The 26,231-nt window shown below is 46.4% G+C and overlaps 1 protein-coding gene across 1 annotated transcript in view; it reads left to right on the forward strand.

Moving 5' to 3' along the window:
- Window positions 1-5,518: 5,518 nt before the first annotated feature.
- The window catches only part of STMND1 (stathmin domain containing 1), a 67,347-nt gene continuing 46,634 nt past the window's right edge, over window positions 5,519-26,231 (forward strand). The window contains exon 1 of the mRNA XM_063923211.1: window positions 5,519-5,679. Coding sequence (XP_063779281.1) covers window positions 5,590-5,679 — 90 coding nt within the window. The 5' untranslated portion in view covers window positions 5,519-5,589. The remainder of the gene's footprint in view (window positions 5,680-26,231) is intronic.

Genomic DNA, 26,231 nt, shown 5'->3' on the forward strand with positions numbered 1-26,231 from the left:
CGGTTTTAACAGGTCTCTGACCATGTTCTGGAGTTCCTGGGCTTTTTCCATAGGGAGAAAAACCCTCTTTTGTTCCGTGTCCAGAATCATGCCTAAGAAAGATAGCCGAGTTGTTGGAACCAACTGTGACTTTGGTAGATTTAGAATCCTGCCATGCTGCTGCAGCACTCTCAGGGAGAGCGACACGCTATTCTGCAATTGATCTCTCGATCTCGCTTTTATCAGGAGATCGTCCAAGTACGGGATAATTGTGACTCCCTGCCTGCGCAGGAGCACCATCATTTTCGCCATTACCTTGGTGAAAATCCTCGGGGCCGTGGAAAGCCCAAATGGCAGCGTCTGAAACTGGTAATAACAGTCCTGTACAGCGAATCTCAGGTACGCCTGATGAGGAGGATATATGGGGTCATGAAGGTATGCATCCTTTATGTCTAGTGACACCATAAAATCCCCCCCTTCCAGGCTGGAGATAACTGCCCGAAGCGATTCCATCTTGAATTTGAACTTTTTCAAGTACAGGTTTAGGGATTTTAGATTTAGAATGGGTCTGACCGAGCCATCCAGTTTCGGGACCACAAATAGGGATGAATAGTACCCCTTCCCCTGTTGAACTAGGGGAACCTTGACAATCACTTGTTGTTGACACAGTTTTTGAATTGCAGCTAAAACTATCTCCCTCTCTGGGGGAGAAGCTGGTAAAGCCGATTTGAAAAATCGGCGAGGAGGCACCTCTTCGAATTCCAGCTTGGAGCCTTGGGATACAATTTCCATCGCCCAAGGATCCACGTCTGACTGAACCCAGACGTGACTGAAGAGTCGAAGACGTGCCCCCACTGGCGCGGACTCCCTCAGTGGAGCCCCAGCGTCATGCGGTGGATTTAGTAGAAGCCGGGGAGGACTTCTGCTCCTGGGAACTAGCCGTAGCAGGCATTCTTTTCCCTCTACCTTTACCTCTGGCGAGGAAGGAAGAACCCCGACCTCTTCTGGACTTATGCGACCGGAAGGACTGCATCTGATATTGTGGTGTTTTCTTTTGCTGTGGGGGAACATAAGGTAAAAAAGTAGATTTACCCGCGGTAGCTGTGGAAACCAGGTCCGCGAGACCTTCCCCAAATAAAACCTCACCCTTGTAAGACAAAACTTCCATATGTCTCTGAGTCGGCATCACCCATCCATTGGCGGGTCCACAGGGCTCGCTTAGCAGAAATTGCCATGGCGTTGGCTCTTGAACCTAACAGCCCAACGTCTCTCGCAGCGTCTCTCATATATAAGACTGCATCTTTAATGTGACCCAAGGTCAATAAAATGCTATCCCTATCTAGGGTATCAATGTCAGATGACAAGTTATCTGCCCAAGCTGCTACTGCGCTACAAACCCAAGCCGACGCTATTGCCGGTCTGAGCAAGGCACCCGTATGTGCATAAATTGATTTTAAGGTAGTTTCCTGTCTGCGATCAGCAGGATCCTTGAGGGCTGCCATGTCTGGAGACGGTAGCGCCACCTTTTTGGACAAGCGCGTTAAAGCCTTGTCCACCCTGGGCGAGGATTCCCACCGTAACCTGTCCGGTGCAGGGAAAGGATACGCCATAAGAATTCTCTTGGGAATCTGCAGTTTCTTGTCTGGAGTTTCCCAAGCCTTTTCAAATAACGCGTTCAGCTCATGAGATGGGGGAAAGGTTACCTCAGGTTTCTTTTCCTTAAACATGCATACCCTCGTGTCAGGGACAGAGGGGTCATCTGTGATATGCAAAACATCTTTTATTGCAATAATCATATAATGAATACTTTTGGCCACCCTTGGGTGTAACCTCGCATCATCGTAGTCGACACTGGAGTCAGAATCCGTGTCGGTATCAGTGTCTGCTACTTGGGACAGGGGACGTTTCTGAGACCCTGGAGGGCCCTGTGATACAGCAAAAGCCATGGATTGACTCCCTGGCTTTTCTCTGGACTCTGCTTTGTCCATTCTCTTATGTAATAAAGACACATTTGCATTTAAAACATTCCACATATCCAGCCAATCAGGTGTCGGCGTCGCCGACGGAGACACCACAATCATCTGCTCCACCTCCTCCTTAGATGAGCCTTCCGCTTCATACATGCCGACACACACGTACCGACACCCCCACACACTCAGGGATAGATATATATATATATATATATATATATATATATATGGAGACAGTCCCCCAATAAGGCCCTTTGGAGAGACAGAGAGAGAGTATGCCAGCACACACCCAGCGCCACCGGACACTGGAATAAAATCCCAGTCAGTACAGCGCTTTTATATAAATATACTCACTGCGCCAAATAAATGTGCCCCCCCCCCCTCTTTTTTGCCCTCTGTACTTGTGTTCAGCAGCGGAGAGTCCGTGGAGCCAGCTTCTCTGCAGCATGCTGTGGAGAAAATGGCGCTGGTTAGTGCTGTGGGATCAAGCTCCGCCCCCTCTCCGGCGGGCTTCGATCCCGCTCAAATCTTTATACTGGCGGGGGTTTTTGTAATATACTGCCTCCGCAGTATATGTCTATGCCAGTGTCCCTAGAGGTTTAATAATTGCTGCCCAGGGCGCCCCTCCTGCGCCCTGCACCCATACAGTGCCGCCAGTGTATGTGTTAATGTGGGAGCAATGGCGCGCAGCGTTACCGCTGCGCGGTACCTCATTGAAGACCCGAAGTCTTCTGCCGCCTTTGAAGTCTTCTTTCTTCTCATACTCACCCGGCTTCTATCTTCCGGCTCTGTGAGGAGGACCGCGGCGCGGCTCCGGGACGAATGGCGAGGGTGAGACCTGCGTTCCGACCCTCTGGAGCTAATGGTGTCCAGTAGCCTAAGAAGCAGAGCCTATCATTTAAGTAGGTCTGCTTCTCTCCCCTCAGTCCCACGATGCAGGGAGCCTGTTGCCAGCAGTGCTCCCTGAAAATAAAAAACCTAACAAAAAGTATTTTTCAGTGCATCCAGTCTCCTCTGGGCACAGGATCTAACTGAGGTCTGGAGGAGGGGCATAGAGGGAGGAGCCAGTGCACACCCATCTAAAGTCTTTAGAGTGCCCATGTCTCCTGCGGAGCCTGTCTATACCCCATGGTCCTTACGGAGTCCCCAGCATCCTCTAGGACGTAAGAGAAAAGGAGCAATTCAATTGTTGCTCTGTTTAGATGCCTAGTAGCAGTGGGGCTGACATTTTTCCTCCTAAGGTGCAAGAAAAAAATGTGGGGACACACAAAGCAGGGAGTTTAGATGGGTTTAGTTAAACACTGTCTGGGCACGACACACAATTGAATAGTGACAAAACAATGCCATTAATTAACTGAATTGCCCAAAAACAACTGTGTGGCATAATGTGTACTGGCAGCCCTACAATGTGACATAACATGAACTAGGGCACTACTGCGGTGCAGAAAATAAACCAGGGCACTATTATGGGGCATAAATTATCAACTGCTGTGGAGATGTATCTCTCGAGAAGCATTGGGACATGGGCCTCTTCAAAATGTTGCTATCTGACCCACAACTTTCTGGCTATGACCCTGGCAGGCGCGCACATTAAAAAGGGTCATGGGCTCTTATAAGGGGTGTGGTCTCATTTAACAGTGTTGCCTCGTGGTGCTGTGCTCCCCTTGCCCCACTGTGTTGTGCTCCCCATCCCACTTATACCCCTTTTCCACTAGCTCAAAAAACACGGGTAAATGCACGGAGGCGCGCATTTACCCGTGTTTTTTGCAAGTGGAAAAGGGTCACCCCGCAAAAACCCGGATCAAGTGACCCATGAATCCTACCCGGCTATCTACCTGGGTAGGACACGGGAATGACCCGGGTAGGGTTGTAGTGTAAACGGGAGCCGTGTCGATGGGACACGGGTCCCCATTTACACTGCCGCGTCACTAGCAGCGTCACCAACCCAGCAATATGCCGGGTTGGTGACTGCTGATGGGAAAGGGGCTGAGCACGGGTCGCAGCCGGGCAACTCCCATGTCAGGCTCCCGGCTGCGACCCATGCTCGTAGGTGGAAAAGGGGTAATAGTCTCATCCCCATTGCATTTCTCAAGACCACACAAGTGTCTCCAACCCCAACTCCAGAACATTTTTAAATACTGCACACCGGATTTGCACACTCATACATGAGCCCAAGGGACTATTTTTCATGTCGACATTTTGACCCTGTCGACCTTTTGTACTGTCTACCTTTTTCATATCGACCTTTTAACCCTGTCGACCTAATGTCTGTCTAACATATAGTGTCTATCTAGTGACTGTCTAACTAGACACTGTCTATCAACTGGATAACCTGCACAGATGCCCCTAGGCTTTTCAGATGTACAAAGGCATTTTCTTATACTGCCTATGCCTGGGGACGGCTCTGACTTGGCAGTACATGTTACGGTCCAGGTTGCAGGGATAATCCCGTGTCTGGATTTACCGGTTCGCACGCTCTGGCAGGGTCCATCTGGAGGTGGCATGGAGAACTGGATACAAGCGAGAGTGGCTGTCAGGCTGTCAGGGGTCTCTGGACTCAGAAGGGCGTCCATTTTGAAAACCGGAAGTGCTGAAGCCGCCAACTTGGATTTGGGCTCAGGGTCTGTTTTAAAACCGGAAGTGTCGCGGCCGCCATTTTGGTGACTTGTTTGCTCTAATTGTCTGTTGACTGTTGCTTCTGCTGCCACTGACCAATCAGGAAGCATCACGGGGTATTTTGCTGACCTCTGCTCAAGCAGCAAGTGCTAGTACATCGTCTTCCTTAGGGAGCTGTGTCCTAGTCCCTTTGCAGTCCTGTGCTTCAAAGCTCATCCCAGCAGCTGATATCATTTACAGAGATCTTAGTCCAGGCTCACTTCCTGAGCGGATTCAGTCTTGCTGCGAGATCTACAGTTTGCCGCCTTCCGTCTTGTTGCCACACCGCTTGCACCCTCCGGACTCCTGTAACAGACCGGATCTCGGTATTTGTGACACCACAAGCGCCCCAGCCTGTCGAACTTTGGGGGCTTTTCCAGTTGTGCCTGGCTACTGTATTTCTCGTCAATAAACCTATGAAAAGGACTTTTATACGACCAGCTTTGCTATTGTCTAAAAATACCACCGTCTTCTTATCTCACGTACCTGATGTGTAGTACCAGAACTACTCATTGCTTACTTAAAAGATGAACATTGAAGTATGCATTAAGCCATCAGACTGACACCCCCTTCCCCCCACACAGACAACAGCAAATACAGTGTATATCTCCTACTTAGGTCCAGTGTTAGGAGAGGGAGGATATCCCCATGAGGCGCTGCTGCTTACCTCCTGGGAGACAACAGTTCAAACAAAACAATTTTTTGTATATTCATCTCCTCCTGTTCCCTGTACAGTATTGGCGCTAATCTCTACAGAAGTGCCACCCCCCTATTGTCCTCGAAGCGGCATTACACAAGTCACACGTTCATGGCAAGGTTACGCAGCCCTGTGGTATTCACGTACACTTAGTAGAGGATCTTTCATACGCCCTATATTGTAGCAACGTGCCATGGAAACCTCGGCGTCCATAGCAACCTGGCCGGCGCTATAAAGGAATGCACGGCTCACCCACAGTCCCCTGCTGCACTTGTGTGCGCCGTCACCATGGGATGCAAGAGCTCCAAAGTGCTGGTGGTCCATCCCTCTGACGGGAGGAAAAGCGGATGGGGAGCGAGCGGCAAACCGGGAGCCCAGGTCAGGATATAATATACAGCACGCAGACTGGTGCCCCAGCACTTTGTATGTACAGCATGGGGCGCTTTTATACATACAGCCTCTCTGCGATCAGCAAGGGACCGCATGTATGGTAGTCTATGCCAGTTATCCGAAGGAAAGCATGTTTCAGCGTCTCAGGAACTAGCATATGTAGCATTATTAAGGTGTTTAGCAATTAAAAAAAAAAAAATCTAAATTAATGATTAAATTGCAAGAACCTAAATGTATCACACCCTGAGGATTAATGGACAGACACCTTCCTCTATACACGTTATGATGAATAAATTGCATGGACGTGTGATATTCATTGCTGATTATTTGTATTACTTTGCTAAATATACCAATCACCAATGTAAGTGTTTTTGAAACATATGCAAAGGAAAAACGTGGGTTTAATCTAGAGCATTTATCTACATTCATCTCTTCATTAACATCAGTGTATTCAGTGGCGTAAGTTTGTCCCAGTTGCCCAGAGGCAAGAAAATTATTGGTAAACCCCCCCCCCCCCCCCCCCCTATATATATATATATATATATACAGGTTGAGTCTCCCTTATCCAAAATGCTTGGGACCAGAGGTACTGTGGATATCGGATTTTTCCGTATTTTGGAATAATTGCATACCATAATGAGATATCATGGTGATGGGACCTAAATCTAAGCACAGAATGCATTTATGTTACATATACACCTTATACACACAGCCTGAAGGTCATTTTAGCCAATATTTTTTATAACTTTGTGCATTAAACAAAGTGTGTCTACATTCACACAATTCATTTATGTTTCATATACACCTTATACACACAGCCTGAAGGTCATTTAATACAATATTTTTAATAACTTTGTGTATTAAACAAAGTTTGTGTACATTGAGACATCAAAAAACAAAGGTTTCACTATCTCACTCTCACTCAAAAAAGTCCGTATTTCGGAATATTCCGTATTTCGGAATATATGGATATGGGATTCTCAACCTGTATATATATATATATATATATATATATATATATATATATATATTTTTTTTAATTATTATTATTATTATTATTATTATTATTATTATTATTATTTTTATTTGCTCCTGCATTTTTTTTTTATTTGCTCCTGCATAGCAAACCTGAAGAATCTAACTATATGAAGATACTACAAAACCGTTGCAACTAGGCAGATCTATGTAGGGGTCCAGCCACACACTAAATAGATCTGCTCAGTCACTCACAAATGCTGATTATTTCTCTGACAATTATCCAGGATTAGAACCCACAACCTATTACACTGGAAACATGCACCTTACTGATGGAGATATCTTTTCTTGCATAGGAAGTATGAGAATTCTAACTACAGTATATGAAGTTACTTGTAATTGTCTGAGAAAGAATTTCATATAGTTAGAATTCTCATGCTTCCTTTATAGGGGCAAATAGCTTCATCAGTAAGGTATCTGCTTCCAGTGTATCTATAATAAAGAGGGTGTGATTTGTAAGGTGCAATGACTAGTGGGGAAGTCGGCTACGGAAGAGATACCGGCTGCTGTCATTTAACTTAATTGATTAATGTCGCTGAAAACACAGAACTGGCGGAGAAGTGCCCCCCTTCAAAGCAGGAGCCCGGCGGCAGTTGACTCCGTTGCCTCCCAGAGTTCTGCCTCTGAGTTTATTACATTCATCACAAGCCTGCAGTTTTGGGGTTTCATATACTTTATTTACATGTTTATTGGTTGTTCAAAAATCATGTTACCACAAATGCCACTTTTTTTCTGATTTACCTCGTTGTGACTTCAGTATTGAAAACAAATACAGTAACTATCACACAGGCACAAGAACAGTGCAAAATGCATTGGGAATTAAGACTTGTCTATGGCTTATTTAGCATAGACAAAAGGATTTTTGCATAGTAAATCATGGCAACACTATTGCACTTTATATTGATTACCTATAACTGGTTCGTTTAGATGATATGTTTAATTATGCAATTACTAGTATATTAGACCCATCACCTGACATTCATTACGTCAAGAGATCTTTCCCCTGCTCCTCTGCCCCTTCTTCACTAACCCTAGCTATGACGTCTTCCTGCTGGCTCCTGACCTCGCCATGGCTCGTCCCTAAACTCTGTCCCCCACGGCCTTTAGCGTGGAAGGGTTGAAGATCTGTGGCATGTCTCCCATTCCCACTGCGCATGTTGATCTCAGGATATGCCATAGCCAATTATAATATACTGTAGACATACAGTATACAGTAACATTGTATCCAGGATGCTATAGTACCATGATTCTGATATTTTGCTAGGGTGTTTTACTAATAATAAATAAAAACAGAGATTTATAAAGTTGTTTTTCCACATTAGGCCACCTCATGTACACACTCTGGGGCAGATGTATTAAACCTGGAGAGATAAAGCAGTGATAAAGAAGTGATAAGTGGAATGGTAGGGGAATGGTAAAAATACTTAAGGGGGGTACTCACGGAGAGATCCATGCTTAAAATCTAAGCAATCTGACTAGATTGCTTAGATTTTAAGCACAGATCACTCATGTGTACCCCCCTCAGCGATAGCGATATCGCCGGTGCTAGATTGAGCCTGCATGCAGGCCAATCTAGCACGTCACTCATTTCACCCGCTGGGTGAAATGAGCGGCCCCCCATCCTTCCCCGCATCGCTCAGCACACATCACGCTGTGCTGAGCGGTGGGAGAGATGTGTGCTGAGCGGTTTGCTCAGCACACATCTCTCCCGTGTATAGGGCCCTTTACCCCCTCCAATGTTGGGAAACCGCTGTCGGCAGAGCCAGATCAACAATGTGGAGGATGGAGCTGCAGCTCCAGGCCCCCCCACCAAAATAGGCCCACAGCATTCTACTAAATTGGTGTACATAGGATTTTTTTTTCATGCAACAGCCACTTCAAGTCCCCCCTCCCACCAGCGCAGCCATCGGAGGCACCCTTCACCCTTCCTCTGTCAGTGCAGTCGCCAGAGACCCCCCTTCCTCCACTAAGGCAGCAGCCGTCAGTGCAGCAGACGGAGGCACCCCCGACCCTCCCCCCTTCCTCTGTCAGCGCAGCAGCCGGCGACCCCCCTTCCTCCGCTAGGGCAGCCGCCAAACCACTCCTCCATCTGCCAGTGCAGCAGACGGAGGCCCCCTGACCCCGTCCTCTATCAGTACAGCCGCCGGAGAAGGGGTTTCTGCTAAGGCAGCCGCTGGATCAAATTTCCCCCTCTGCCAGTACAGCAGCCGGAGGCCCCACATGGTTCGAACCCCAGCACAGTCTGTGGCAGCGAAGTGGAAGGTGATGGCTTCACTTGTCCTTCCTACGCTGCATACTAGGGTCTTGTAGCCTCCTTGTGAAGCCACATAGATGCTGCCACATGACCCAATAGAGCTCCACGGAGGCGGGCCAGCTCAGATGAGGTGACTCTTACTGATGTCTTGTCTCTCCGCAGTGCTTCCGGCTGCTGATTGGGTGGGTGAGTCATGGTGTTGATCACTTATGCATTGGTAGCCTGTGTGTGTGTATATATATATATATATATAGTACAAATCAGGGCAGTTTCTTGGGGCAGGCGAGCAGTGCAACCGCACTGGGAGCCCGCCGTGGCACTAACTGTGGCTCCCTGCTTCCCACTCCTATTTCTCCCAGAGTAACCCGCTCGGGGGGCGGAGTTTCACGGAATGACGCGTTTGCGTCGTTACGTCACGACACAACCCCGTCACTCCGCGAAACTCCCCCCCCCCCCCAGCGGGGTACAGAGGGGGATCCAAGTTAGGAAGAGGGAAAGGCCGGCGCGAGGAGTGACTGGTGAGGCGGGCCGAAGAGCGGTAATCGCCTCTGTAAGTATTCTCTCTCTCTCTCTCTCTCTCCCTCAATGTGTAAAATGGGGACACCTGCCGTAATGTGTGAAATGGGGACTCTTACCTGCCGTAGTGTGGGGATTTAATGTATCAAGGGCATTGCGGTGTGTGGCATAATATGGTGCAGGGGGCATTACTGTGTGGGGCTTAATATGGTAGAATTTTTTTTTCCTGTGGTGGTCGTGATCTGTTGGAGCAGGGTCAAAAACTGGATTGTGAGGTAGTCTTTTCAGACGAGGCCTTGCCCATTTAAATGAGACCACACCCATTTAGATGAGGCCACGCCCCCTTGCCACTTGCATGCGCAAGTTTTATTTTCTCTAGGTGTGTGTGTGTGTGTGTGTGTGTGTGGGGGGGCACATTTTTTTATGTCATGGGGGGCGCATTTTTAAATCTCGCACTGGGAGCCAAATTGGCTAGAAACAGCCCTGGTACAAATCAGGTTCGACACGCCTGTGGTGTTCAATAGTACTGTAGTTGCACTAGAAGAGGTCCCTGGAGTGCCTCCGGGGGGTGTATGTATATACACGACGTGTGTATATACATTATTTACTGTATATTGGGTGTCTATGTATGGGAGGGTGTATATATGTTTATTAGGCAGGGGTAGGTGTGCATATATGCATTTTAGTGGGTATGTGTCTATACAGAATATTGTATGAATCAGGGTATGTGCATGTACAGAAGGGGGCATATAAGTGTATTGGGGGTTATGTGATTATGGGAAAGGCATGTATATATGGGGGATATGTGAATGTACATATACCTTAAACACACTTGATACACTTTAATATTGAGCTGCTGCGGCTGCAGTAATTAACCTTTCACCTTTATATTATTTACAAACCTTACATACACAAGGTCACACAGTGTACGCACTCTGCGTATGTACGCCGAAAGGGCGTAGGGACTACACAGTTTGCGTACACAGGCCTATACGCTGTTAGCACAATGCAGCAGCCCGAGTGGCTGTAAATACACTTTAAACCTTAGCAAGGAAATGGAACACGACACCAATTGTAAATCAAAACTAGGTTGGGGTCTAACCCACCAACGGTTCTTTACTTGCTGGGGGTAACAATATAAACAATACAATAGAATAATGGCTACAATCAATGGTACATACTTGTTTGGTTTCACCTGCGCTTCCCAGTCTGGTCCTCAGTCATGTAGGTAGATGACCTTTAGAGTCTGTGTGTGACCAGGCATGCAGCTGGCTCTTTTGTACAATCTTCCAAAACCTAACACAATGGATACTGTAATCTCTTTGTCCATTGGACACAGGGATGGTCATTTACAGTACAGGAGAGGTCATAGGTTGCTTTGAATAGGTGGGCGATGTCTGTTCCAGGTGCACTTGTAGGTGGTCTCCTCTGGGTTCCCGCCGCATACCAAATGTACAGTAAACACAGTTTATATTTATATTCTGCTGCTGCGCATAACTATTCGCAGGAGCGTGCGATCTTCTGCAAACCAGCACCGGAATATTGCCCTTAAAATACCCTACAGCTGGATACCAAACACCACCTTATAACCTTGTTCTGTCCCCTCCTATCCTGTAAAGGTGAATCCCTTTGTTCTCATACCATTTAAACTGTTGTAACTTGCTGGTGTGGTGCAGGGAGACTATGTGTACATTGTGCACTATTTGGATTAAATATGTAATGTGTTTTGATGGCTTTTTCATGCGTTCACAAACTCTACCGTAAATACTCATACCACGCGCTAATGCGCAGGACCATGGGAGCGACCATACGCAAATTGCGAATATGCGCACGCACGGAAGAACAAGTACGTGCACGGAGGCCATCTGTGTGTAGTTTGTGCGTGATGTGTGTATTGCAATATTTTTCGACTTCGACAGTCCACCCTTTGGCAGGCACCAATAACTGCCACTACCTAATCAATAAACAGAAAAATATCTATACAATATATACAGAAGCTGTGATGGTCGGGGGAGAGTTGTAGGTGGGAAATGTATGACCTAGTGGGATAGTAAAAAGCATGTATGTATGAATCCATGTCTGAGGGGCATGTATCATTGTGCCGTATATGTTCTAAATAAGCTTCGGGGTATTGCGAAGTATACATTAAATCCTTCTCATCCCGTATTAAGGGTCTGCAAATGGGCCAACAAACACTACCGAGCTCTTTTCGGCTTCTTGTTCCAACAAATGGGGTGCACATTTAGTTGATGATACATGGAGGGGGAACATATGTGGATATCACCTGTCGACTATGTGTGCCATTAACTGGAGGTTGAAGAGATGAAGATAAGACACATATATAAAAATACATTCACATAAACATTTTGGGTAGGGCTGACGTCTTTTCCGGTTGGATGTATCTGGGCAGAGGGGGGGACAAAGAAAAACGGGTGAAAGAAACAGGCCATGAAATTCATTTGCAATCCTTATCATAACGCTGTCTCTATGGATGGATCATAAATTAAATCTGCTGCTGTAACAGCGCCCTCGCTCCTTAGACTCATCAAATTTGTGCCGTGCTTGCGCCACGTTAGAATTTGAACACACCTAAATATCAAACCAATAATTATGATGACTCCCAGGATACAAAGGAGAAACTTCCCCACACTCATAATGACATTTTGAGCCCACTCTCCTAAACCTGAGAACCATTTGCGTGGGTTCAACCATGAGACCCAGCCGGTCAGTTTATTACTCACAGTCGCTAAGGTAAGGTTGTGCTTCCTCCTGAACTCCCACTTCAACTGCAAGATCTCGTCCATCTTCTGATCGATGATCTCCGTGGGGTTGTCAGTGCTGTTTGTAATATATGTACAGCACTTCACACCATATTGAGTTGCCAGAGTAACACAGTACCCACCTGTCACGGCTGTGACATAATTAAGGACCATCCTGTGCTGGATCAGTTCCTTCTTGTAGGCTTGTAACTCCCTTCCCGTATACCTGAAGGTGTCATCATACATCTCAGTGATATTATCTATCAAGTTTGCTAGCGCATGGATATACTTATAATTTATAGTTCCTCTGGCAGTACGGGTGATGTCTAATGCGAGAAGGAACTGAATCCCGGTGGATTCGTGGATCAAATCAGAGGCTGCGTGCTCTGCCCTATCTATGAGGTGTCTCTTGATGATGTGTTCATAGTGAGTATGAGTATAAGGAGCCTGAGCACTGCGGTGAACGTCTTTCATTTTATCATGGATTATGGTCATGACCTCTGGTAGTACTCTCCCAATATAACACAATCCCTCTGAGCTCGGGGCAAGCCACTTGTACGCTTTCCTCCCACATATGAAATAGGCATAATCTGGGAGAACATAGGGGATAAAATGTAACATCACCATATTGCAAACTTTCCAAGTAAAGAAACCAATCCCTAGTTCTCCCATCTGCTCAGTACAAGTATCGGGCTGGATGATATGGGCACAATACCCTGACGATACTTTTCCAACCCACAAGGTCTTGCTTCCACGGGTATACCTATACCGAAAATACCTCCCACTGTTGGCTATTTGGTGTACAAGTTCAGCAGACAATATCCCTTCACAGTGCCTCCGAGCTCCATGACTACCAGAGCGCTTACTGATACCAGCCTTTACTCGAGTGATGTGCTGCTCCTGAGATCCTACAAATTCGTACTCGCCATCAGAACCCATTCCAGATCCCTGCTCGACCTCTCTGGGACCCTCACCAAAACAAATTGTCCTGATCAAAAACAGAATTACTAGTAGAACCCGAAACGCAGTTTCTTGTGATAGATCCATTTCGTTAGGGGAAAGAAGGAAAATAAGAAGGAGAAAAGAAAGGAAAATGCAGGGGGAGGTGAAAAAAGAAAATGGTGTGACAACCGTCCTTGATCTTGTTGCTCTCCGTGCTCAGGTGCCTTTCAACAGTCCTGCTTCTCAACTTTCCCGGAACAAACACTCCAGTGATACGAGGTTCTCTACACTCTGCTCTTTGTCACAAGTTCTTTCCGGGTCAGCGACCTTCTTGCAGTGGGACGAGTGGACCCAAGTCTCTCTTTCGGCGACCTTCAATGCTGTCGCGCTGGTTAACAAGACTTGATATGGTCCTTCCCACCTGTCTATGAGGCAACCTGAGCGTAAGAAATTTCGAATCATCACATAATCCCCAGGCTCAATGTCATGACAATTACTAGTCAACCAAACAAAAAAGATCTTTCTTGCGCTTATACTAGATAGCAGCCTTTAATCCCACAAGAGAAACCTTCACTGTGGTTTCAGCGTAACTCACAGAACACAGAAAGTGTGAGAAAAAGTGGCGCAACTAGACACTTCTAGAGACGTTTATAAGAATTGCTTACACACTGGTGGTTTTAAATGCAGTAGATAATGATACACCTTCCATACATATGGATACTAAAAAGATAACAAAAGGACACAAAACATAGTGTAATCCAATTAAATCAGATGGTGTATCTTTTATTCGTTACTGGTCCCACTCACATGGCGTAGATGGTATATTTGCATGTAGAAACCATATACTTTGTATATAACTGCTTCCACTTCACGAGGATACAGGGCGTATAGACTCCAATAAGCACTTAAAATAAGAAAATAGCAATAGTGCAATACCGTCTGTGTATAGGTAAAAAACGGATATTTTAATAGAGACACTCACAAACATAGGTTAAAAAACAGCATGAAAACAGAGAGATGTTGCATGGACATCAGAAGCTACAGGAGACAACAGCCAGCAGGCATAGATGTATAGTCACCACCAGTCCTGGTTATTTGGGAATACCCCCACGCTGTCAGATATATCCTCCAAATCTCCCGTCAGTCCAGCACGAATAGTCCCGGCTTATACCATCTATGCCACAGGTTCTCAAACTCGGTCCTCAGGAGCCCACACAGTGCATGTTTTGCAGGTCTCATCACAGAATCACAAGTAAAATAATAAGCTGCACCTGTGGGCCTTTTAAAATGTGTCAGTGAGTAATTAATACACCTGTGCCCCTGCTGGGTTACCTGCAAAACATGCACTGTGTGGGCTCCTGAGGACCGAGTTTGAGAACCTATGATCTACGCCATGTGAGTGGGACCAGTAACGAATAAAAGATACACCATCTGATTTAATTGGATTACACTATGTTTTGTGTCCTTTTGTTATCTTTTTAGTATCCATATGTATGGAAGGTGTATCTTTATCTACTGCATTTAAAACCACCAGTGTGTAAGCAATTCTTATAAACGTCTCAGGAAGTGTCTAGTTGCGCCACTTTTTCTCACACTTTCTGTGTTCTGTGAGTCATGACAATTACTGTTCGGTAGGTCAGGAATCACCAGCTTTTGATTTCTTTGTTGATTTCTTAGCTGCTGGCTCATCCCAACCAAATATTTCACAGTCACTTCATTATTACATTTCAAATCACCCTGGGGGTCTATCATTACATGAGGTTGTCGACCAAAAAGAATTTCAAAGGGTGATAAGTTAAGTGTGGAGACCTGGGAGTGGTTCTGATGCTGTACAACACTAGTAGCAAAGCTTCTGGCCACAACAATCCAGTTTCAGCCATTAATTTGCTCAGCTTGTTCTTAATAGTGCTGTTCACTCTCTCTACCTTTGCGCTCGCATGTGGCCGGTACGGAGTATGCAGCTTGCTATTAATTCCCATCAGTTTGCACATGACCTGAAAGACTTCACCTGTAAAGTGGGTACCCCTATCACTTTCAATCATTCTAGGGATACCATATCTACACACAAATTCCTGCACAATTTTCTTTGCAGTGAACATTGCAGTATTTGTGGCAGCAGGGAACGCTTCTACCCAATTGGAAAATACATCAATACAAACTAACACATATTTCAAATTCCTACAGGTTGGTAACTGTATGAAGTCGATTTGTATTACCTGAAAAAGGTCCGTCTGTCAGAGGGATATGGGATGGCTCTGTTGGTATTGTCTTACCAATATTCTTCCTCAAGCAAGTAAAACATGTCTCTCTTACCTGCATGAGAAGAGAATCCTGGCGCACACCAGTAGGCTCTCACCAGCTTGCACATACCCTCTTTGCCTAGATGAGTCAGACCTTGTGCCACCTCAGCTAGACTTGGAAGACATGCTCTGGGGGCCACCGGTTTACTGTGTCCACCTGTCCAAAGTCCTGAGGACTCCTGGCCATATCCCTTTGCCCTCCAGACTGCCTTTTCCTGTAGGGAACACAAATTTTGCATTTTAATTTTCTATCGTGTGTTATCAGTTGTGTGAAGTAAACCGTCTCTGGATGAGAGAAGAGAAGGGAAAAATAGTAAATTAAAAAAAAGAAAATATCAGGTTTGGCATTCACCACAGACTGTCACACCATCATGCATATCGGTGTCTGTACACAGTCTCCCTTCACCAGTATTCTCATTCTCCACCCTTTGTGCCTGACCAGGCACACTGCATAAATACTGGTGTCCTTGTGCTGGTGAGATATACTGGATTTGGGCTGAACTCTGAAGGACCGAGCAGGCATGTGACGTTTGAACTGTAATCGGGTCCATGTATTGTATTCTCCTGTCAGTGAACGTAAGAGATGAGGAGGAAACTTTGAAGAAAAATCACATAGAGGTTAGTAACAGATAAATTTGTAGAGGCAAAGAGGATTTTATAAAATTTGACAACTGGATTGGGCACTATGGGGAAGTGATTCTCTACTGTCTATACCCCTAAAAAAAATTCTATGTGTCATATCTCTACTGGGACTAACCCAGCCATCATCCAGTGTCCTGTCCATCCTAAATTTGTAGGGAACCCGGTATCTGTGAGATAATTTCCTCTACCTGTGATGGACATGAATCTAGAACCGTGAAATGCAACATTAGTCTTCGTGGGTATCCAACATACTTTGTTAGTGTTCACTCTAGGAATTTTTTAGGGCAGGGTGCTAATCATGGGGAGGGCACATTTTTCATTCGGGAGGGCACATTTTTCATTCGGGAGGGCACGATTATGTCCATACTGTAATGCTTAGACAGGTGTCTTAACTAAAAATGAGTACAAAGACTCATGGTTTTTTGTTTGTGCACCCATTTTATTTAATGTTTACCTTTTACATGCGGACAAGGATTTGAAAGTGAAGAGTGTTCAATAAAAGTATTTGTGGTCCATTCATCACCAATGTAGTTCTACTGTATGGTAGATTACAACTACAGTGTTCTATCATCCTGCACCTGTCACAACTTGTGCAGTTATTCTTTCCTGCCAGGGGTGTCGTCCTCTGCTCTGGTGCTTCTATCACTCTGGTCTTTATTTCAGTGGAAGACTTGTGATAGAAGCACTAGAGTACAGAACGACAGCCCAGGCAGGAGGACTGCACAGGTTGTGAAGGTGCTAAAATAAACACTAATGTAATCCTAGCATTTTATACAAGTTATTATAATAGTACCATGTGGATTGGATGCAGGTAGCCGATCAAACGTCCTACAGGTCACCTGGAGTAAAGATGTAGGTGTCAGCTGTTCAAAACAGAAGGGTCCAACTATTTATGCAGGCTCAGGCGGATGCCGTCTTGTCACTGGCTGTAAATATCCTCGCTTAGGTGCTGTGCTGAAGCTGAAACAGAACCATACAACATAAACTGACTGCATGTTATCAGAGTCCATTTGTACTGCATTCCTAGTTCTTCAAAGCACAGCTTATTCCTTGGAGTAGAATTGTAAGACCACCATAGATTTTTAGTCTCTTACAATTCTTCCCCCCAAAAATAAGGTCTTGTGCTTTGAAGAACTAAAGAACACAGCAGAAAAGGGACTCTGATAACAGGATTATGGACATACTAGGGCCACTCCTCCACCTCTAAGTAGGAATACTCTCCCTCCTCCCACATTTTCTTGGTACTCACCTTTTCTCTGACGTCCTAGTGGATGCTGGGAACTCCGTAAGGACCATGGGGAATAGACGGGCTCCGCAGGAGACTGGGCACTCTAAAAGAAAGATTAGGTACTATCTGGTGTGCACTGGCTCCTCCCTCTATGCCCCTCCTCCAGACCTTAGTTAGAATCTGTGCCCGGCCAGAGCTGGGTGCTCCTAGTGAGCTCTCCTGAGCTTGCTAGAAAGAAAGTATTTGTTAGGTTTTTTGTTTTCAGTGAGATCTGCTGGCAACAGACTCACTGCTACGAGGGACTGAGGGGAGAGAAGCAAACCTACCTGCGTGCAGCTAGCTTGTGCTTCTTAGGCTACTGGACACCATTAGCTCCAGAGGGTTCGAACACAGGGCCTGACCTCGATCGTCCGTTCCCGGAGCCGCGCCGCCGTCCCCCTTGCAGAGCCAGAAGACAGAAGAGAAGGAGATGAAATCGGCGGCAGAAGACTCCGGTCTTCATTAAGGTAGCGCACAGCACTGCAGCTGTGCACCATTGCTCCCACTGCACACCACACACTCCGGTCACTGTAGGGCGCAGGGCGCTGGGGGGGGGGGCACCCTGGGCAGCAATAAAATACCTTTTGGCATAAAAATACACATAATACAGTCTGTGATTGTATATGTGTAAAACCCCCGCCATTTTTCAATCAGAAACTGCAGGGAGAAGCCCGCCGCTGAGGGGGCGGGGCCTTCTTCCTCAGCACACCAGCGCCATTTTTCCTTCACAGTTCCGCTGGAAGCAGCTCCCCAGGCTCTCCCCTGCAGTATTCCTGATACAAGAAGGGTAAAAAAGAGAGGGGGGGCACATAATTTTAGGCGCAAATAATATATATTAAGCAGCTATTGGGAAAAATCACTCATTATAGTGTAAATCCCTGTGTTATATAGTGCTGTGGTGTGTGCTGGCATACTCTCTGTCTCCCCAAAGGACTTTGTGGGGTCCTATCCTCAGTCAGAGCATTCCCTGTGTGTGTGCGGTGTGTCGGTACGGCTGTGTCGACATGTTTGATGAGGAGGGTTACGTGGAGGCGGAGCAAGGGCAGATAAGTGTGGTGTCGCCCCCGACGGGGCCGACACCGGATTGGATGGATATGTGGAAGGTCTTAACAGACAGTGTCAACTCCTTACATAAAAGGTTCGATGACGTAGCAGCCTTGGCACAGCCGGGATCTCAACCCGCGCCTGGCCAGGCGTCTCAGAGGCCATCAGGGGCTCATAAACGCCCGCTAGCTCAGATGGTAGACACAGATGTCGACACGGAGTCTGACTCCAGTGTAGATGAGGATGAGACAAATGCACAGTCTACTAAAGCCATCCGATGCATGATTACTGCAATGAAAAATGTATTGCACATTTCTGATATTAACCCGGTTACTACCAAGAAGGGTATTATGTTGGGGGAGAAAAAGCAGCCAGTGACTTTTCCCCCATCTGATGAATTAAATGAATTGTGTGAGGAAGCGTGGAGTTCCCCCGATAAGAAACTAGTGATTTCTAAGAGGTTACTGATGGCGTACCCTTTCCCGCCAACGGATAGGTTACGTTGGGAAACATCCCCTAGGGTGGACAAGGCGCTCACACGCTTATCAAAAAAGGTGGCACTGCCGTCTCAGGATACGGCCGCCTTAAAGGAGCCTGCGGATAGAAAGCAGGAAGCTATCCTGAAGTCTGTGTATACACACTCAGGTACTATACTGAGACCTGCTATTGCTTCAGCATGGATGTGTAGTGCTGCAGCCGCATGGTCTGATACCCTGTCAGACAACATTGATTCCCTCGACAGGGATACTATTTTGCTAACCATAGAACATATAAAAGACGTCGTCTTATATATGCGGGATGCACAGAGGGACATTTGCCTGCTGGCATCTAGAATTAATGCAATGTCCATTTCTGCCAGGAGAGTATTATGGACTCAGCAGTGGACGGGTGATGCTGATTCTAAAAGACACATGGAGGTTTTGCCTTATAAGGGTGAGGAATTGTTTGGGGACGGTCTCTCGGACCTCGTATCCACGGCAACAGCCGGGAAGTCAACTTTTTTACCTCAGGTTCCCTCACAGCCTAAGAAAGCACCGTATTATCATGTACAGTCCTTTCGGCCTCAGAAAGGCAAGCGGATCAGAGGCGCATCCTTTCTGCCCAGAGGCAGGGGTAGAGGAAAGAAGCTGCACCAGACGCTGGGGCTCCACAGGCGGAGCCGGGTGCGGTGGGGGGGCGTCTCCGAAACTTCAGCAACCAGTGGGTTCGCTCACAAGTGGATCTCTGGGCTGTACAAATTGTATCTCAGGGATACAAGCTTGAGTTCGAGGCGACTCCCCCTCGCCGTTACCTCAAATCAGCCTTGCCAGCTGCTCCCAGGGAAAGGGAGGTAGTACTGGCGGCAATTCACAAGCTGTACCTCCAGCAGGTGATAATCAAGGTTCCCCTCCTTCAACAGGGACGGGGTTACTATTCCACAATGTTTGTGGTACCGAAACCAGACGGTTCGGTGAGACCCATTCTGAATTTAAAATCCTTGAACACTTATATAAGGAAGTTCAAGTTCAAAATGGAATCGCTCAGGGCGGTTATTGCAAGCCTGGAAGAGGGGGATTTTATGGTGTCGCTGGACATTAAGGATGCTTACTTGCATGTCCCCGTTTACCCACCTCACCAGGAGTACCTCAGGTTTGTGGTACAGGATTGTCATTACCAATTCCAGACGTTGCCGTTTGGTCTGTCCACGGCACCGAGAGTATTTACCAAGGTAATGGCCGAAATGATGATACTCCTTCGGAAGAAGGGAGTTATAATTATCCCGTACTTGGACGATCTCCTTATAAAGGCGAGGTCCAGAGAGCAGTTGTTAGTCAGCGTAGCACTTTCTCGGGAACCGTTGCTACAGCACGGCTGGATTCTGAATATCCCAAAGTCGCAGCTGATTCCTGCGACGCGTCTGCTCTTCCTGGGCATGATTCTGGACACAGAACAGAAGAAGGTATTTCTCCCGGTGGAGAAGGCCCAGGAATTGTCATCTCTGGTCAGGGACCTCCTGAAACCAAAACAGGTGTCGGTGCATCACTGCACGCGATTCCTGGTAAAGATGGTGGCTTCTTACGAAGCAATTCCCTTCGGCAGGTTCCATGCAAGGATCTTTCAGTGGGATCTGTTAGACAAATGGTCCGAATCGCATCTTCAGATGCATCGGTTGATCACCCTGTCCCCAAGGGCCAGGGTGTCTCTGCTGTGGTGGCTGCAGAGTGCTCATCTTCTCGAGGGCCGCAGATTCGGCATACAGGACTGGGTCCTGGTGACCACGGACGCAAGCCTCCGAGGATGGGGGGCAGTCACTCAGGGAAGGAACTTCCAGGGACTGTGGTCAAGTCAGGAGACTTCACTACACATAAATATAGTGGAACTAAGGGCCATTTACAACGCCCTGAGTCAAGCAGAGCCCCTGCTTCAGAACCAACCAGTGCTGATTCAATCAGACAACATCACGGCGGTCGCCCATGTAAACCGACAGGGCGGCACAAGAAGCAGGATGGTGATGGCAGAAGCCACAAGGAATCTCCGATGGGCGGAAAATCACGTGCTAGCACTGTCAGCAGTGTTCATTCCGGGAGTGGACAACTGGGAAGCAGACTTCCTCAGCAGGCACGACCTACACCCGGGAGAGTGGGGACTTCATCCAGAAGTCTTCACGCAGATTGTAAACCGTTGGGAACGGCCACAGGTGGACATGATGGCGTCCCGCCTCAACAAAAAGCTAAAAAAATATTGCGCCAGGTCAAGGGACCCTCAGGCGATAGCTGTGGACGCACTAGTGACACCGTGGGTGTACCAGTCGGTTTCTGTGTTCCCTCCTCTTCCTCTCATACCCAAGGTACTGAGGATAGTAAGAAAGAGAGGAGTAAGAACTATACTCATCGTTCCGGATTGGCCAAGAAGAACTTGGTACCCAGAACTACAAGAAATGATCTCAGAGGAACCATGGCCTCTGCCTCTCAGACAGGACCTGTTACAGCAGGGGCCCTGTCTGTTCCAAGACTTACCGCGGCTGCGTTTGACGGCATGGCGGTTGAACGCCGGATCCTAACGGAAAAGGGCATTCCAGATGAAGTGATTTCTACGCTGATAAAGGCTAGGAAAGACGTGACAGCACAACATTATAACCGTATATGGCGAAAATATGTTGCTTGGTGTGAGGCCAGGAAGGCCCCTACAGAGGAATTCCAGCTGGGTCGATTCCTGCACTTCCTACAGTCAGGAGTGACTATGGGCCTAAAATTAGGATCCATAAAGGTCCAGATTTCGGCCCTGTCTATTTTCTTTCAAAAAGAACTGGCTTCACTGCCTGAAGTTCAGACATTTGTTAAGGGAGTGCTGCATATTCAGCCCCCTTTTGTGCCTCCAGTGGCACCTTGGGATCTTAACGTTGTGTTGGGTTTCCTGAAATCCCACTGGTTTGAGCCACTTAAGACCGTGGAGCTAAAATATCTCACGTGGAAAGTGGTCATGCTATTGGCCTTAGCTTCGGCTAGGCGTGTGTCAGAATTGGCGGCTTTGTCTTGTAAAAGCCCTTATCTGATCTTCCATATGGACAGGGCAGAATTGAGGACTCGTCCCCAATTTCTCCCTAAGGTGGTATCAGCGTTTCATTTGAACCAACCTATTGTGGTGCCTGCGGCTATTCGGGACTTGGAGGACTCCAAGTTACTAGATGTAGTCAGGGCTTTGAAAATCTATGTAGCCAGGACGGCTGGAGTCAGGGAAACTGACTCGCTGTTTATCCTGCATGCACCCAACAAGCTGGGTGCTCCTGCTTCAAAGCAAACTATTGCGTGCTGGATCTGTAACACGATTCAGCAAGCTCATTCTGCAACAGGATTGCCGCATCCTAAATCAGTGAAAGCCCATTCCACAAGGAAGGTGGGCTCTTCTTGGGCGGCTGCCCGAGGGGTCTCGACTTTACGAGCAGCTACTTGGTCGGGTTCAAACACATTTGCTAAGTTCTACAAGTTTGATACCCTGGCTGAGGAGGACCTTGTGTTTGCTCATTCGGTGCTGCAGAGTCATCCGCACTCTCCCGCCCGTTTGGGAGCTTTGGTATAATCCCCATGGTCCTTACGGAGTCCCCAGCATCCACTAGGACGTCAGAGAAAATAAGAATTTACTCACCGGTAATTCTATTTCTCGTAGTCCGTAGTGGATGCTGGGCGCCTGTCCCAAGTGCGGACTTCTTCTGCAATACGTGTATATAGTTATTGCTTACTAAAGGGTTATTGTTGAGCCATCTGTTGATTGAGGCTCAGTTGTTGTTCATACTGTTAACTGGGTATGGTTATCACAAGTTATACAGTGTGATTGGTGTGGCTGGTATGAGTCTTACCCTGGATTCCAAATCCTTTCCTTGTAGTGTCAGCTCTTCCGGGCACAGTTTCCCTAACTGAGGTCTGGAGGAGGGGCATAGAGGGAGGAGCCAGTGCACACCAGATAGTACCTAATCTTTCTTTTAGAGTGCCCAGTCTCCTGCGGAGCCCGTCTATTCCCCATGGTCCTTACGGAGTTCCCAGCATCCACTACGGACTACGAGAAATAGAATTACCGGTGAGTAAATTCTTATTTTTGAACTGGAAAGTTGGGCTCCAAGTAGCTTGGGTGGCTCAGATGCAGTGTCCTCAGTTGTCATCTGAAATGTCGAGTGCAGATTTGGTAACTGAAGAAAAGCAATCGCCACAGCCGTCCAACTATTTATGCAGGCTCAGGCGGATGCCGTCTTGTCACTGGCTGTAAATATCCTCTCTTAGGTGCTGTGCTGAAGCTGAAACAGAACCATACAACATAAACTGACTGCATGTTATCAGAGTCCATTTTTACTGCATTCCTAGTTCTTCAAAGCACAGCTTATTCCTTGGAGTAGAATTGTAAGACCACCATAGATTTTTAGTCTCTTACAATTCTTCCTCCCAAAAATAAGGGCTTGTGCTTTGAAGAACTAAAGAACACAGCAGAAAAGGGAGATCTGATAACAGGATTATGGACATACTAGGGCCACTCCTCCACCTCTAAGTAGGAATACTCTCCCTCCTCCCACATTTTCTTGGTACTCACCTTTTTGAACTGGAAAGTTGGGCTCCAAGTAGCTTGGGTGGCTCAGGTGCAGTGTCCTCGGTTGTCATCTGAAATGTCGAGTGCAGATTTGGTAACTGAAGAAGAGCAATCGCCACAGCCGTCCAACTATTTATGCAGGCTCAGGCGGATGCCGTCTTGTCACTGGCTGTAAATATCCTCGCTTAGGTGCTGTGCTGAAGCTGAAACAGAACCATACAACATAAACTGACTGCATGTTATCAGAGTCCATTTGTACTGCATTCCTAGTTCTTCAAAGCACAGCTTATTCCTTGGAGTAGAATTGTAAGACCACCATAGATTTTTAGTCTCTTACAATTCTTCCCCCCAAAAATAAGGGCTTGTGCTTTGAAGAACTAAAAAACACAGCAGAAAAGGGACTCTGATAACAGAATTATGGACATACTAGGTCCACTCCTCCACCTCTAGTAGGAATACTCTCCCTCCTCCCACATTTTCTTGGTACTCACCTTTTTGAACTGGAAAGTTGGGCTCCAAGTAGCTTGGGTGGGTCAGTTTATGTGCGGTGTCCTTGGTTGTTGCTCACAATCTACAGTACAGGTGTTTCTGATTGTAGAGTGTGGTCGGTGGCCAGCTGTGTGTGGTCTACAAGAAAATATTCTTCTTTGTTTTTTCATCCAGTGCTTCACCGCCTCTCTGTAGTTTACCTTGCCATTTAGCTTAATGGCTAATATGCTGTTGACATTTTCCACCTTGAGACGGTTTCTGTGATCTGTTAAGATTAATTTAACTTGCGAAAAAGTTCTTTCAACTTCAGCAGTTGAGAGTGGTAGAACACAGCCAACTGACACAAGTTTCTGAATGAGAGGAAATGCTACGCCAATTGTGTCTTCAGATTTTTCTAAAGTCTTGTACACGTTGACCATGGACAATCTTTCATGATCAGAATTTTCTTCTTCCGTTTGTAAGAATACAGATTTAAAGTCTTCCCATTCTGATAACAGACGATCTTCGTCCAGTGATAAAAATCAGCAAGCTGTGCCATTTCAGCCACACCATAAAATCCCACACCTTTCTCTGCATTAAGATGCCTCATATCTAAGACACTTAGATGATCAAGTATAGATATATTATGCATCCTCTCAGAAATGTTTTGGACCAATAGATCTAGAAAACACCTTGCATCTTCTTCAAACTTACAATTTTCTGCTGCTATAGGAGCCTGAATTCCTATTTTTCTTGCAGCATTTTCCAGGTTCCTGCAAAACTGACCCCCAGGCTTACGCTTTAAATTTTTCAAAGCGTAATGGAAACATTGGCCCTCATTCCTAGTTGTTCGCTCGCAACCTGCTTTTAGCAGCATTGCACACGCTAAGCCGCCGACTACTGGGAGTGAATCTTAGCTTAGCAAAATTGCGAACGAAAGATTCTCAAAATTGCGAATAGAAATTTCTAAGCAGTTTCTGAGTAGCTCGGCACTTACTCTGCCACTGCGATCAGTTCAGTCAGTTTCGTTCCCGGTTTGACGTCACAAACACACCCAGCGTTCGCCCAGACACGCCCCCGTTTCTCCAGCCACTCCCGCGTTTTTCCCAAAAACGGCAGCGTTTTTTCACACACACCCATAAAACGGACAGTTTCCGCCCAGAAACACCCACTTCCTGTCAATCACACTCCGATCACCAGAACAAAGAAAAAATCTTGTAATGCCGTGAGTAAAATACCAAACTTCTTAGCAAATTTACTTGGCGCAGCCGCAGTGCGAACATTGCGCATGCGCAGTTTGCAGAAAATCGCTGCGATGCTATGAAAAAGAACGAGCGAACAACTCGGAATGAGGGCCATTGCTGTGTATTGTAGACAAGTCAATATCTCTTCTTTCAAAGATTAAAACTAATTTGGAAAGCAGGCTCAGTACATCACAAAGAAAGTGAATTAATTGACAAAAAATGAAAAATTTTCAGATGTTTGAAAAGTCCTTCAGCATTTGGTCCACTCACACCACTTGTAGTCTTTGACTGTCCAGTTACAACAGCATTTTCCAAATCGATAATGATCGAATGATAATTAATTCTTATTGAATTAATAGCATTTTCATGTGATAGCCATCTTGTGTGGCTAGCCTTTTTTATTTTTGTTCCCTTACATTTAGTAAATACTCTTTGTATTTCTTCCAAAGTGTTGCTCCTCACAGAGCTGTATTTATAGTATTTGTAAATACTTGTTAATACTTAATCCATTTTCAGGAAAGGATTCAAAGATTCAAATGTATTTTTTGTTGCAAGAGCTAAACGATGATTGTGACAAGGGCCCTCATTCCGAGTTGATCGTTCGCAAGGCGATTTTAGCAGAGTTGCTCACGCTAAGCCGCCGCCTACTGGGAGTGTATCTTAGCATCTTAAAATTGCGAACGATGTATTCGCAATATTGCGATTACAAACTACTTAGCAGTTTCAGAGTAGCTCCACACTTACTCGGCATCTGCGATCAGTTCAGTGCTTGTCGTTCCTGGTTTGACGTCACAAACACACCCAGCGTTCGCCCAGACACTCCTCCGTTTCCCCGGCCACTCCTGCGTTTTTTCCGGAAACGGTAGCGTTTTTTCCCGCACGCCCATAAAACGGCCTGTTTCCGCCCAGTAACACCCATTTCCTGTCAATCACACTACGATCGCCGGAGCGATGAAAAAGCAGTGAGTAAAAATACTATCTCCATTGTAAAATTACTTGGCGCAGTCGCAGTGCGAA

This window comes from Pseudophryne corroboree, chromosome 5 (assembly GCF_028390025.1).
Source record: "Pseudophryne corroboree isolate aPseCor3 chromosome 5, aPseCor3.hap2, whole genome shotgun sequence".
NCBI classification, from domain to species: Eukaryota; Metazoa; Chordata; class Amphibia; order Anura; family Myobatrachidae; genus Pseudophryne; species Pseudophryne corroboree.